The sequence below is a fragment of the Mirounga angustirostris genome, unplaced genomic scaffold (genome assembly GCF_029215605.1).
Source record: "Mirounga angustirostris isolate CCGP_5_RB_7025 unplaced genomic scaffold, mMirAng1.0.hap1 SCAF_6, whole genome shotgun sequence".
In the NCBI taxonomy this organism is placed as follows: domain Eukaryota; kingdom Metazoa; phylum Chordata; class Mammalia; order Carnivora; family Phocidae; genus Mirounga; species Mirounga angustirostris.
In genome coordinates, this window is record NW_026991714.1 from 874,853 (window position 1) to 888,176 (window position 13,324).

Below are 13,324 nucleotides of genomic sequence, written 5' to 3' on the forward strand. Positions count from 1 at the left end.
GGAGCCCGTTCTCGGGACATAAAAAAGGAGGGTGATCTTTCAGATAATCGACAGTTAAAGGAACAAGTGAAAAAACAAAGAGCCAGCAGCAAGTATGGTGTCTGCAAAATAGCCAATGGAAATGCTCCCAGGAGTCACCAAGACGGGGACAAGACTGTGGGCGGAACAACGGCCGGAAAAGGAGATAAAAGAGGAAGTTTAGCAAGAGACCAGGTCTTCTGGAACGAGTAGCTGGGCTCTAGGGTCATCTATCCTTTGCCACCTAGTGATCCCCCTGCCCCTAGAAGACCTGGCCCAGCTCTGATGTCAGGGAAGTGACATGTCCCGTGCACAGCGAAGCCCCGCAGAACAACCATGCGCAGATGACACCGTGACGCTCTGCCCGAAGCAGATGAAACATTCCACACCGTCTCGTCTAACTCCCCACCAGCTGCAGCCAAAGACCCTACGACGAGAAGAGCGACGAAACACAGGAACGTTGCGAACGGTCACGTACAGAGCAATGAGAGGTGGGGTCCATGTGCCTCACCCCCGATGCCGGGCACTGCGCTGGGTCTGGATGTTTCTCAAGTTTCTTGGAGTTTGAGACAAATTCGAACGGTTTTTGCATCAAGATTAACATGGCACAGTAGGAACGGGCTGCTGACAGATCCGTCACCTCACCTTACCCACAAGCCTCCCTAAGGGCCCTCATCCTCAGATTCTTTCATTCTCAGGTGGTCTCAGGTCGGGGAGAAGGGGCCACACAGGCCACTCACCACCACGTGTCCCAGCTCAGCAGCTCTCGGGGGGCGGCGCTGGACCCCTCTGCGCTCCTAACGCCTGGGGTGGGAGCACCGCTGCTGGATGAGGGTGGCTGAGAGGGTCCCCAGACCACGCTCCTCCTCACGGGGGTCTCCCTGGGCTGCACCTGTGTGTGCACGTCCCCTCCCCCTACATACCCACGCGGGTCACCCGCTCCACTGGAACACAGCGGTTTGGATATAAGGAGAAAATTCTGCACGGGCTGTTGGTTTTAGTAGGCTGCTTATCTCTCTAGACCGCCAACAAGTGTGGCTCGGCGTTCATCTCAAGCCCAGCAAGGGTGGTGCGTGTCCAGGGTGGGCACCTGCGTTGTTGTCTGAAGGGGCCTGCGTCTTAGTGAAGCTCAGGATGTGCCCAACCAGCAAACTACCCGAGCTGAAGGCACCCACGTTCGGATTCAAACCGACTCCACACGTATTTAGTGCCTACTGTGTGCGGGGTGAGGTAGCAGGTCCCTTTTTCTTCGGGTCAAACTCAAACAAGGACAGACCTGTGTTGGACGTGGGGGTGTGTGTGTGCACACACTTGCAGACACACAGGAAAATCTGGCTTTTTATTTGTCTTTTTTTTTAGTCTAAATGGGTTTTATGACCGGTTAAGGTTCGGGAGGAAAGAACGTCTGTTTCGGCAAGTTGTGGCTGCCCTTCCTGCCTTTTGTCGCCCGGAGGCTTCCTGAGGCCCCAGTAGGGAGGGACCCCCCGAGCCGGAAGCCACCCCCCTGGAACCCTCTTCTGGGCTCCTTCTCTCTTGGCTGCCTCGTGCACCTGCCCCCCCGCCCCCCACGTGAGACCTGAGATGGAGCGTGATTTCTGTTCTGCACCAGCCCTGATGCCAGGGGCCCGCGTCCTCTCACCTCCTCTTCCTGCTCCCAAGTAGAGGCACCTAAACAGAGATTAGATTTCTGGTTCCAAGGCATGTTGAACCAAGCACGCTGAATGAACACGAGTTGGGTGATTAGCTCGGTCTCTCCTCTTTACGGTCCCTGGTCCGATGGGTCCTTGATGGCAAAGTGACCAGGAGAGAGTTGATTTGCATCTTAAGACCTATGGGCAATGCTTCTGGAGTGGGGGGCTTATCTAGCAACTGCTTGAACTTGTGTATGGGGTCGGGAAGGAGGTGGAGCTGACCCCGAGGGGGCTGTCGGAGGCTGGGGGCGTGTGGGTGGCGCCCGCGGGGCCGGCCCGGGCCTCGGCGATGGCCGACAGGAGCTGCTGCTGCTGGTGCAGGGCGTCGGCGATGAGGAGGGGCAGGGAACTGAAGCCTGCAGCCAGGTGCTCCAGCTTGGACTCCAGGCTGCCGATCTGCTTCTCCAGGTCTTCGCTCCGATCGTTGAGCTCTGTGATCAGGTCGTACATGATGTTCTGCATCTGTACGGAGAGACGGGACCCTACAGGTCATCGCAGGGGGACCTGCGACGGGAAAGTGAAGTGCTCCCAAGTCACAACGAGAGCGAGGTCCACACCCGCGCACCGGGTCTGGCCCACCCAGGAGAGGACCTGGAGGCGCAGGGGCTGGGGGGCTGGCGGCAACCCCCGCCAGGAATCCCGTGTCACGGGGAAGCAGACGGGCGAGGCCCGGCGGGTCCTCATGTCCTTGCTGACCCGACCTCCGGGCTCAGAGGCTGCGCAAGAAGGCACCGTGCTGGGCTGTGGATGGCACGGGGACCTGCCGAGTCTGAACCCTGGCTGCCTTATAAAATAGGAGTGATAACCGCACGTGGTCACCACGCTGTTGCCGGTCAGCTGTGTCCAGCGCAGCAGCCGGACGCAGGGACTCGCCGCCGGCCGGCTCCGCATCCACACGCAGCCACTGCGTGCGGTCACAGCCCCTCCCCACTGCCTGGTCCCCGGGGAGGTCTGCTGCCCCATCTGGGACATCCCTGCAGGGCTAGTCCTTCCCCAGAGCTCCCGCGGGCCGGCTGAGGCCTCTGTCCATCTGTCACGGTTCAGAAGCCCCCCGCACCCTGTCCTGCCTCCTTCACTCCCGAATGGGCCCCCCAGCAAACCTCCCGCCTCACTGCTGTCTCCCCGAGTCCCAGCGACCTGCCCCATCTCCCGTGCCCTGCTTCATACTGCACCCCACCCCCACTCCCGATCCTGCTAACCTGCTCAACTGTCCCCTTTTCCTCCCACCTTCTTTTTTTTTTTTAAGATTTTATTTATTTATTTGACAGAGAGAGACACAGCGAGAGAGGGAACACAAGCAGGGGGAGCGGGAGAGGGAGAAGCAGGCTTCCTGCCAAGCAGGGAGCCCGATGCGGGGCCTGATTCCAGGACCCCGGGATCATGACCTGAGCCGAAGGCAGACGCCCAACAACTGAGCCACCCAGGCGCCCCTCCTCCCATCTTCTTTTGCACTAGCAAATTCTGCTGCCCCTGGGGATGGGCGCCGTCACCCACCGGGAGGGACCCTCCTTCAGGGCCTGGACCTTCGCCTGCTGTTTTACTGATGTGTCTCAAGGGCCTAAAACAGCACCGGCCTGTAGGACATGCTCAACTAACAGACACACAAACATACATACTCACACCTAGGGGGGTGGGGGGCAGGGGCCTGTCCCTGAAAGATGTCGGTGGAACAAACAGATGAGTGAGGCGGGCATGGGTCCCGCCCATCCTGGGCCCAAGGTAGGAAACCCACTGATGGGGAGAGAGGTTTCACACCACGAATTGTTCCCAGGTACCTAGAAAGGCCCTCAGTGTTTACCGACAAGACCCGTGTGGCTGAAGGGAAGGAAGGAAGAGCCCGAGGGCCCAGCCCAGGGCTGCCTGGGAGTAACCCTGCAGGAGGCCGTGAGGGCAGGGGGCAAACGGGGGAGCCCCCAGGGAGCTGAAACACAAATGAAACTTAGAAGGAAGCCAATAAACTTGCCTTCTGAGAGTTAAGTCATAAAACTGGATCGGAGCAGAGCTGAAGGGGGGCCTCAGGCCCGGGCGCCATTCCCTCCGGCTGCCTGGCCACACACCTGGGCGCCCCCCACGCCCCAGCACAGAGCCCCACCGAGTCCACACACACCCCTCAAATCCCGCCCAAGCCACCTGAGCTCCACACCCACCTCCCGCAGCTGCACTCCCAGTCCCGTCCCAGGTCCCACCTCTCCCTCATCGGGCCACTTTCTGATGAGTTTGGCTTCCGGGTTGGCCCAGAGAGCGCTCATCTGTGTGACAGCTCTGCTTCTCTGTAAAGCAACGAGGGACCCCCGTGCGAGCCCTCAGCCCATGGCTCCCAGTCCCTGTGGCGGCCACGGTGGCCGCTGCTCTGTACCCCCCGCCCCCTCCCAGGTAACGTGGCCCTTGGGGCTCTGGTCCTCTGCCGGTAACATCCTGATCCTATTGGCCTGAAACGCCAAGTTACTTCAGCAGACGCAGAAACCCCTGGAGCCGCGGCCCGGAGTAGGGATGGAGGTGAGAGGGGAAAGCAGAGTAAAGGAAGGTGGCAAAGTAAGAGGGCCGGAGAGGGGGTGGGGAAGGGGCCATCCAGAAGTAGGAGGAAGGCAGCTCAGCCTGGGAGCGCAGGATGCCCCTGGCGGACGGGGGGGAGACCAGACTTCGGAAGTGAAAGGGCTGCCTTCACTCATTAACAATCCAGAACCTCCATCGAGAGGCACACTGTTGCCGGACGTCCGGACCACTCACTCATTTGCCTGGCTGGGGCCCGGGCCCCTGGGTCTCGGCCCCCCAAGCGGCCGCTGACCAGCTGCCCGACCTCAGGGCGGCCACTTTGTGCCTTTGGATCTTGGCTTCCTCATCTGTATTCATAATGAGGACTACCATTTGCAAAACCTCCATATAGTTTACAAAGCTCTTCCACAGACACTGTCTTATTGGTTCCTTGAGCCTCGGATGCTAGGAATTATGTTTACGTTCCAATGAAAGACACCGAAGCTAGCAAATAAAGACCCAAGTCCTCCAGCAATGCCACCCTGTAAGATCGCTGTTCCATCTAGCAAATAATATTTGGAGGCTGTGTGCCATTTTCTTGATCTATCGAGGACCAAAGAGCAGGGGTGGGAAGGTGGCGAGCCTGGAGGATGCAGGACAGACAGAACACAGCCGTGTCCCCTGCTCCGTGGTTGGGGACAAGGTGCAGGGTGGGGGGAGGGGGCATATGGACCCAAATACACTGAGATGCAGCCGGGGCCCTGGGTGAGTCTCCGGGAGGGAAAGAGTGGGTGGAAGCAGAGCCCCCCTCTCCTGGGCTCGCCCCTGTCCCCATGGCAGCCCTGCAGAGGCCCCCTTCACCCTTCCCTGCACACCTCTCCTTCCAGGTGGCTCGCTGCAGATTACTGACGGGGTTTCAGTCCCCACACGATTCACTGAGCCGGCCTGTTCTTCACGGGGCCGCATCTCTGTGAGGCGCTGTGGGTGGTACTGAACCAAGACAGGCTGGAAAGTCCGTTGGCCTGATGTTCCCGGGAGAACATCAGCGACAGTGAGTCCTGCCAGCTGAGAGGGAGGCAGGAGAGCCCGCTGCTTGTAGGAGAAAGTCTGGGGGCATGGCATTAGGCTGGGTATTCCCGCATGGCGCTGGGTGAGTCCCCGGCCAGGTCTGCCCGGCACCACCCTCTTCCTGGCCACAGCTGGCTGGTCTGAGTGCAGACTCGTGACCCGACTGGCCAGTCACCTCATCTCTGAGAGTTCGGAGCTAAGATCACCAGAAGGCCAATGCGTCCTCACCTGTGGTCAGAGCGCTCTCTGGACAGGGGCGCCAGGGTCTGCCCGGGAGACAGAAGCCACAGTGGGGAGGGGACAGCAGGGGACAGACCTGAAGCAAGGTCTTGCCCAGGAGAGAGAGGAGAGGGTGAGGCATGTCCCTCCCGCCCCGCCGGGGCGTGAGGGCTGCCCATGGCCCGTCCTCTGTTCTCTGTGGCCCCTTCCTCGAGTCTGGCCAGGTGCTCTGAGGCTCTGGAATGAGGCTTCCTTCTGTCATTCTAAGAAAGGCCTCCATTTGTAAACCTAATTCTAGTGCTTCCTGATACCCAAGCATGTTAACTCTGTACCCGAGACCCCGGGGGCTTCCCTCCCACAGCCCAGTCTCCCCATCCGTCCCCCCACGTCCAGGCTCTGAGGCCCGGCTCCACTGCAGGGCCTGGCCCAGGCACACAGGCCCGGGGGCCTCCCTACACCTGCGCGTCTCTGCCCCCAGCACCCCCTCCCCGGCTGGGGAGGTCCTTGCTGGGGCTTGATCCCTTCATTGAACAAGGCGCCTGCACGTGGCCTGACAACTGGCAATTTCTCTGATTGCACCTCTTTTCAAAGGGTGCTAATTTGCCTGAGGGAGTTTCTCTGCTCACCCACGGAATGGGTTCCATTATGATAATTGACATCTGCTGGAATGTTCTGCTAGCCGGGCCCCAGGCTGATGTACAATCTTTATGGAGGGGCCGTGAGGGGAGGGGTTGCGGGGCGGGGGGGAGCGACCCAGCTCGGCCGGCAGGGTGGCCTTCCATTCTTGGCTGCTACGGCTTGCAAGAGGAGAGGCGAGTTTCTTCACGGTATTTATGGCAGTCTAAGTTAGAAGTGCAGAGTGGCAGCGTGGCGTCAATGCCGGGCTCCCAGGGAGGGTTCTCTTTTTTGCCACCTTCATGCTCACCACGGGGACCTGCCTCTTGAGAAGTAAAGAAACGCACCCCCCACCACCATTGGGGTCAGAAAAGCTGGTCTGTAAGGATTAGAGGAGGCGAGAAAATGAACTGCCAGGCGTTACCGTGTGCCGGGCAGCGTGGCCCCCGCGTCCCCGGGTGGGCCCGCCAGGCTGCCCCCCGTGCAAGCCCGAGCTCATTCTGGGGGCGTCGCCACACAGCCTCAAGATGAGGAGGCTGCTGAGCCACGGACACGGATGGACCCGCGGCCGCGCTGACCGGGATTTCCAGCAGTAGAACTCCCGTCAGGAACTCGACCCTGGACTCCTCTCCCCAAGGAGGGGCTGTCGTTGCTCTCCTGGCCCCACACCGCATAGCTGGGACGTGGCCGGGTCCTCGCAGCCGCGGGGGAGGGCCAAGGGCCAGGGCCTAAGAATGCTCCAGGTTCCGCCACTCACCTTGGAAAGGTCCACCAGGGTGTTGGCTTGGTCGCTCAGCTTCCTCTGCTCCATCTTGACGCTCCTCAGTCTGTGGGAAAGAGTCGTGAGAGCCAGACTCCCCGAGTGCCCACGACAACTTAGCCCCAAGTGCAGATTCCACATCTGCTCAATGTGCCTGACTCTGGAACCCAGCATGGGGACCTCGATCATGGGACCTCTATCAGGGGGCCTCGATCAGGGGGGCCTCGATCACGGGGCCTTGATCACAGAACCTTGATCACGGAGACCTTGATCACGGGGCCTCGGTCATGGGGCCTCGATCACGGAGACCTCGATCACGGAGACCTCGATCATGGAGACCTCAATCACAGGGGCCTTGATCACGGGATCCTCGATCATGGAGACCTCGATCACGGGGCCTCGATCATAGGGCCTCGATCACAGGCTGCCTAGGTCCCCAGGAAAGCAAATCTCATTTCCATGCTGTGACTTCTACCTCCTCATGCGCTGCTGTCAGGCCTTCTCCCTGCTTCGGTGCCGCTTGAATGCCCTCCTCCCCAGATCTCCTTCCTCCCTACTTCTCCACCCTACTTTCAAGTGCCTCTCTTCTGGAGAGCGCTGACCACAGTCGGCTCTGCTCCCAAGTGCCATGTGGGGGCTGTGTGTGTCAGGGGGGCTGGGGTGTCCCGCAGGCTCTTACCCTTCTCCCCGCCTTAGCGACCTGTCTGGGCCCACTGGCTGCAGGTGCCATAAATGGAGAAACAAACCAATCTGGGCCCGGCTCATGGCCCCCGGTGCTTGTCGGGTGCCCCGCACGGCTTTCTTCCGTGTTTCCGGGTCAGGAAGGTACCGACAGAGGCTCAGGCCGGCGGGCACCCTGCGTACTCACTGGTGGATGGCCTGGAGGAACTTCCGCTGGTGCTTCCTGACTTTGGCGTGGTCGATCTTCTTCAGCAGCTTCGTGTGTTTGTAGATCAGCCACGTTTCCCGGAGGACGTTGGCGGCAGCATTCTTGATCTGGGGAAAGACAAATAAGGCAAGTGGCTACCAGGTTCGTTTTCCTAGTTTCACATACTCTGTTTTTCGTGTGGGCTGATACAGTCTACCTTATAAGGACACGGTTCTGCCGAGATGTGTTGTTTCTTCACTGATTCGTGAACTCTTAGAAAGGAGGATTACAATTCATCCCCTAGGTCTCCCGTCTTGGACACAGCGAACAGGCTGGAGCTGTTTCTTAATTATTTCAGACTGCCCCTGGACCGCATCCCCCAGACCGGGGGGCCGGGGTGCCCTGTGGACGAGCAGAGCTCCACGCTCCACCTGAGACTTCCTCTTACTGCACAGGGCACCTTTCCTGGATTTGGAGACTGAACAGATTTCCTATCAGCTGGAGATTTTAAAAGGCCGCTTAGAGGAAATGTCTTTCCCACAAACGGAGCGAGGCCTCCGCCAGCCCAAATGTCCTTTTTCAAATGGCCAAAAACATTTACACTGTAATTTTACACGTAAATGTAATTGGCTTAAAGCTGACACCATTTCAAAGCAGTGTCTGAAAATCAGTGAAGATACCTAGGTGTGAGGCCAACGGCGCGACCTCGCCAAGCCTGGCAGCTCCACGGGCGCGGCCACCGGGCGCTCCAGCACGTGCCACGGGCATCCACCCGCATGGAGACCACTGGCACCACTGGCCGTCCACTGAGCCGGATGCATTGATGGCATCCAGATGGCAGGGGACAAAGTTTTCATCCAAACACAGACATCTTCGGCAATTAGGCACAAGAGCGAGAGGAAACCTTTCTTATTAAGCACCAGCTAAACAGCTTTTTGATGACCTGTTCCCCTTTCTGTGAAACATGCAAATTGGCTCAGGCCCACGGGCCCGGGGCCTGGACGTCCGTCGGACAGCCGGGAAGAAACCGAGTCACCAGCCAGAAAAGATTTTAACGAAACCAGCTTTTTCAGACTGACGTCGCAGATGGGACATTGTTAAAAGACTGAGGCGTGTGGGAAGGCCTGGGAAGCAGTTTTGCAGGCTGATAACTTTTGTGTGTGTATGTTTTAAAAATTTATTACCAAGGCTGGATTATATTTTTCATTGGCGCTGAAGTGATGTTTTTAAAAGAACAGCTAAATCTTCTCAGAAATGTCTAAGTGACATAAACACTGCTCTTTTGTTCAGTAAAAATCCATGGTGAAAATGGTTTTCGATGACTTAATTGCCCACTTCTGGTGCTTCCTGGCCTGAAAGGAAGCAGGTGGTGGTGATTGGACACTGGAGATGGTGAGTGTCCAGGTGAGCAGTGGAGGCGGGGTCTGTCGGGCCCCAGAGTGGACAGGAGCCTCCTGGACGAGGGAGGGGGCGCTCAGGATGCCCCCCCACCGCCCCGGCTCTCTCTGCAGAGTGCATACCACTGCCGGCTTCTCTGGATGGGTGAATTCTTCAGTTTTCCTGGGTGCTTAGCTTCCAAGGAAGGCCTCGCAGAAAAACGGGAGAAAAACCCTCCCTCGGCAGTTAGGACGACCAGCAGAGCCCCCGCTCCACACGAGTCCTCCCTGGAAGGCTGGCGAGCCGCGGAACGCCGGGGCAGATGGCCTTCGACATGTGTCTTGGTGTCGGTGAGGAGCGAGCAGCTGAAATGGGGAAGCTTGCAGGCTCAACCCTATTCTTCCAGTTAGTGAGCAGTTTAGGAATAAATGCTTCATTATCTATTGGGTGGGAGACATAAATCCTTACCCTCAGGTGGTCGGGAGGCCCAAGGAGGCGTGGGTCTGAGCACTTCATGCACATCTCAGTTACTCCTCCCCACAAACCCACTAGGCAGGGACTAGGATGTCCCCATTTTACAGAGGAAGAAACCGAGACACAGAGCAACACCAGGAAGCTATGCATGGTAAACTGAGCCAACATGGATTGAAGTGTTCCATAAACTCTACACACACAGGTCTTAGTTATTATCAGCCCGAGCCCCAATTTAAAATAAGAGGACACGGTGTCAGAGATGGGGCGCGAGCACAGAGTCACATGGCTAGCCAACGGCAAAGTCCACACAGCAGCCCCGTCCAAGAAGAGCGGGAGGTTTCCATGTGGTCTGAAGAACGACCCGACTAGACCTCATCTCTACACAAACAACACCATTTCCTGTTTCCTAGGACCGAGGACTTGGAAAAACATTAGCATTTTTTTTTTTACTCATCAGGGCCCTCACTCAGCCGCGTAACGGAGTGGGGAGCCCGGACCCCACGGCTCACTTCGGCCCACGTGCGAGGCTGGGAAGTCACGGCCGGCCCGGGCAGCGGACGCGGGCACCGCAGCATCCTTATGGGCTGCAACAGGAGGCCCCTGTGTATTTGGGAAAGCGATACCAGCCTCGGTGCTGACTCTGAAATTAATTGACAGCGAACAGCCTGGCACAAAGCTAAGTAGATCAGTCACTGCAAGAGAAGGAGAAGCAGGCTTTTAAGGGCACCGTGCCCTCTGACGCTGACAGGAAATGCCACAAGCAGGGCCTCCAGCTACGTCATGCGGCTGACGGCTTTGAATGTCACTGGGGAGGGAGCGGCTGAGGTCATGTGCCCCTCCCGGGATCCGCTGAGCTCCGGAGGGGGGCTCGGGTACCCTCTGAGCTGTCTTGGTGGGCAGGGGTACCAGGGCCAAAAGCTGGAGGATCAGGGGCCACTCTGGGCTGAGCGAGGCTGGCCACCGTCAGATGGGTCCTGCCTGCACGTGGAAAGCTGGCTCTTCTGTTCCCCAAACATGTAAGCACACAAGCTGTTTCCTTGCCGGGTCCACACGCTCTCGACCCAAAACGTGTGTGCGTCGCCTCTGATGGGGGCCAGAGCGTGGGCTCAGTGACCTCCAGGCCTGCCCGGGCCCCGCGCAGGGAGGTGGCGTGAGGAGTAGTCACGGCAGCTGACCCTGAGCGCTCTCTGTGTGCCAGGCTGTGCCCGCTGCTTCATCAGCCCCCAGAGAAGCCTCACAAGGGGCTGGAACCCCCTCTTCTGCTGCTGAACCTCCGTGAGACTCAGGTGATGTTCTCATTCCTTCAAAAGCAAGGAGCACCTACCACGCAGACCCCGTTGTGAGAATACCGTGATGAACAGGCCAGGAGCACCCCGCGCTGAAGGGCTCTCAGTCTCACCAGACCGTACGCGGCCTCATGTCAGTAATAAGCGTCGGGGACCCGGAGCTTCGGGGGAAGAGGCCGCACACGCCAGTGTTTGCACAGGGACCCGCCGGGCACAGAGCCCGGCCACCGGCTCTTCAACTCATGGCAGCTCCACGGTGCCCTCCCCCTGGATGTGAGCTTCCTCCTGCCCCCACCAGAGAAAACGTCACAGAACACGCTTGTCTGTTCCTTGGTTCTTGACCCCATCGCCCATGCCTGCGGCTTGCCCTGGCCACCCTCCCTGCTGCAGGGGGACATGGGACAGCCTTGGACGGGCGCCTCCAGAACACTCAGGGACCCCCCCCCCCCGTGATCCCCCAGGGAAGAAATCCCTGGCATGCCCTGTAGCTTCCAGAAAGCTCCCCGGGGCAAGGCTGGAGAGGGGACGGGAGAGGATGCAGAACACGCCTGGCAAGTGGGTGTGACAGAAGTCCGTTCAAGGAGCCCCTGGGTCGGATTCAGCTGAACTGAGCGCTGGTGAGCATCACGTCCGAGAACCTGCAGGTCAGCCCTTCTTTAGACACTTGACTGAAGGAGTCCGTTAGGGACAGGACTGGGGAGGAGGGCCTTGCCCTGCGGCCTCGCCCTGACACCCACAGACTTCCCGCTGGCTTCCTTTCCTCTCTCCGCTCCCACCCTCTCTCCAGCCGGTCCAGGCCTGTCCCGTGCCCCTTCTCAGGCTTCTCTGCTCGCACCGGGAAGCCAGCCCCAAGGCTTGGAACGGGCCTCCGCCCTGTGGCTGGCAGGAGCTCGGGGCAGGGAGTGAGGAGGGGAGGGTTTCTGTGGTTGGACGTTGGAGTTTGGAGCTCCTGGCCCCGCCAACATGGTGATGGATGGTGCTCAGCTGGACGCTGCCGTGGACGTGATACTCCGCTGGTGTGCTGGCAGACTGGCTTTTCTCACCCGCAGGCCTGGGACCCTAACCACCGGGCCAAGTTCCCAGGAACTGACTGCTCTGGAAAACCCACAGGGTTGTGGCTGGAGGCTGCGTGCGGGCCTGAGAACGTGCTGTTGCCCTGGCTATCATCCAGCTAGCTGCCGGTGGCTGGGCGCCTCGATCGCCCCTCTCTGGACCTGAGAGTCTCGTCCCTAGGCCTCCTTCCCGCTCAGAAGCTCAGTGGTTGTAGGATTCTTATTAAAGGAAACATGTCCCCAACCTCTCTGGGACAGAGCTCTGTGACCCAGATAATTTAGAGGCCCTTTCTGGGGGAGGATTAGTATTTGACAACTGATCCATCTATTACTTGACAAGTTTTTAAGAGATTAAGACCTGTGATGAGTAAATCCTTGAATTAGCCTGCTGGAAGAAAAAGTTTTTTCAGCAGGATTATGGTAAAACTTTTACAGATTCTTTAGCACTGACTAGTAAGTCCAGGGGGTTACTAAGGGTTTTGAGCAGGGTGGTGATATGTTCATAGCTAAGTCTTAGAGCCTCAGGGGACCCGCAGGGAAGCAAAGAGCAGGAAGACTAGGGACAGGGAGGCTCAGGGAGGGGGAGGTGGCGAGCACCTGTGACAGCTTTAAGTGTGGTGAGCAGAGGGCCTGGGGAAGCCGGCATGTGGGAACGGCCTTGGCGAGGTCGAAGTGGCTGGGGAACAGCTCAGGCCTCGGGGTCCAGGGCAGAGAAGAGTCCCAGATGCTGTAAGTTCCCAGGCCTGGAGACCAGGGAAGCCAGGAGAAGGAACAAGCGTAGGGAAGACAGGGGTTTGGTTTTGGTCTTATTCATTGGCCTCAGGGGAAATGTACTTAGATAAGTATGTGGGGCAAGAACCCCTGCGGCAAGGGTAAGGACACACAGTCCTCAGCCAGTGGCACGCGGCTGGTGCTGCCTGAGGTCCGGCGTGGAGAGTCGACCTGGCAAACGTCAGCCGCGTGCCTGTGGGCAGCCTGCCTGCTGGTTAGAAGAGGAGGTGCTCTCTGAGGGCGGGAGCTGCCTGGTGCCCATCTTGGTGTCCCCGGAGCAGAGCGTGACGTCCAGCGGGCGACCTGACGATGGGTGTGGTTAGTTCCGTAAAATGCGGAGATGGGGACATGCAGCATTGCGTCGGGGAAAGACGGGGAGCTAGTGTCTTTTTTCTAGTCTCTCTGTGTGGCGTTTACATACATATTATCTACCAGCCCAGACGGTAGCCAGAAATGGCAGCTCTGGAAGAGCAATGGCCCTGACCCCGTGAGGTCGCTGGGAAGGCCCGACTGCACTAAGTGCAGGGGTCATTGCTGCCAGAGCCGACAGGAAGACCATGGGTTCAGGGGGGCCAGGAACTGAGCTCCTCCCCCCGCGCCACCAGCCGGCCCCACCCCCTCCCGCCCACACGGTAAATACACAAAACCCGAGT

General features: G+C 58.9%; 1 protein-coding gene across 2 annotated transcripts in view; it reads right to left on the reverse strand.

Moving 5' to 3' along the window:
* Positions 1-1,341: 1,341 nt before the first annotated feature.
* The window catches only part of KCNN3 (potassium calcium-activated channel subfamily N member 3), a 132,097-nt gene continuing 120,114 nt past the window's right edge, over positions 1,342-13,324 (reverse strand). For both annotated transcript variants that reach the window (XM_045876503.3, XM_064593640.1), the window contains exons 6-8: positions 7,712-7,839; positions 6,841-6,910; positions 1,342-2,171 (exon numbers count right to left, since the gene is read on the reverse strand). In XM_045876503.3, coding sequence (XP_045732459.1) covers positions 1,881-2,171; positions 6,841-6,910; positions 7,712-7,839 — 489 coding nt within the window. In that variant the 3' untranslated portion in view covers positions 1,342-1,880. The remainder of the gene's footprint in view (positions 2,172-6,840; positions 6,911-7,711; positions 7,840-13,324) is intronic.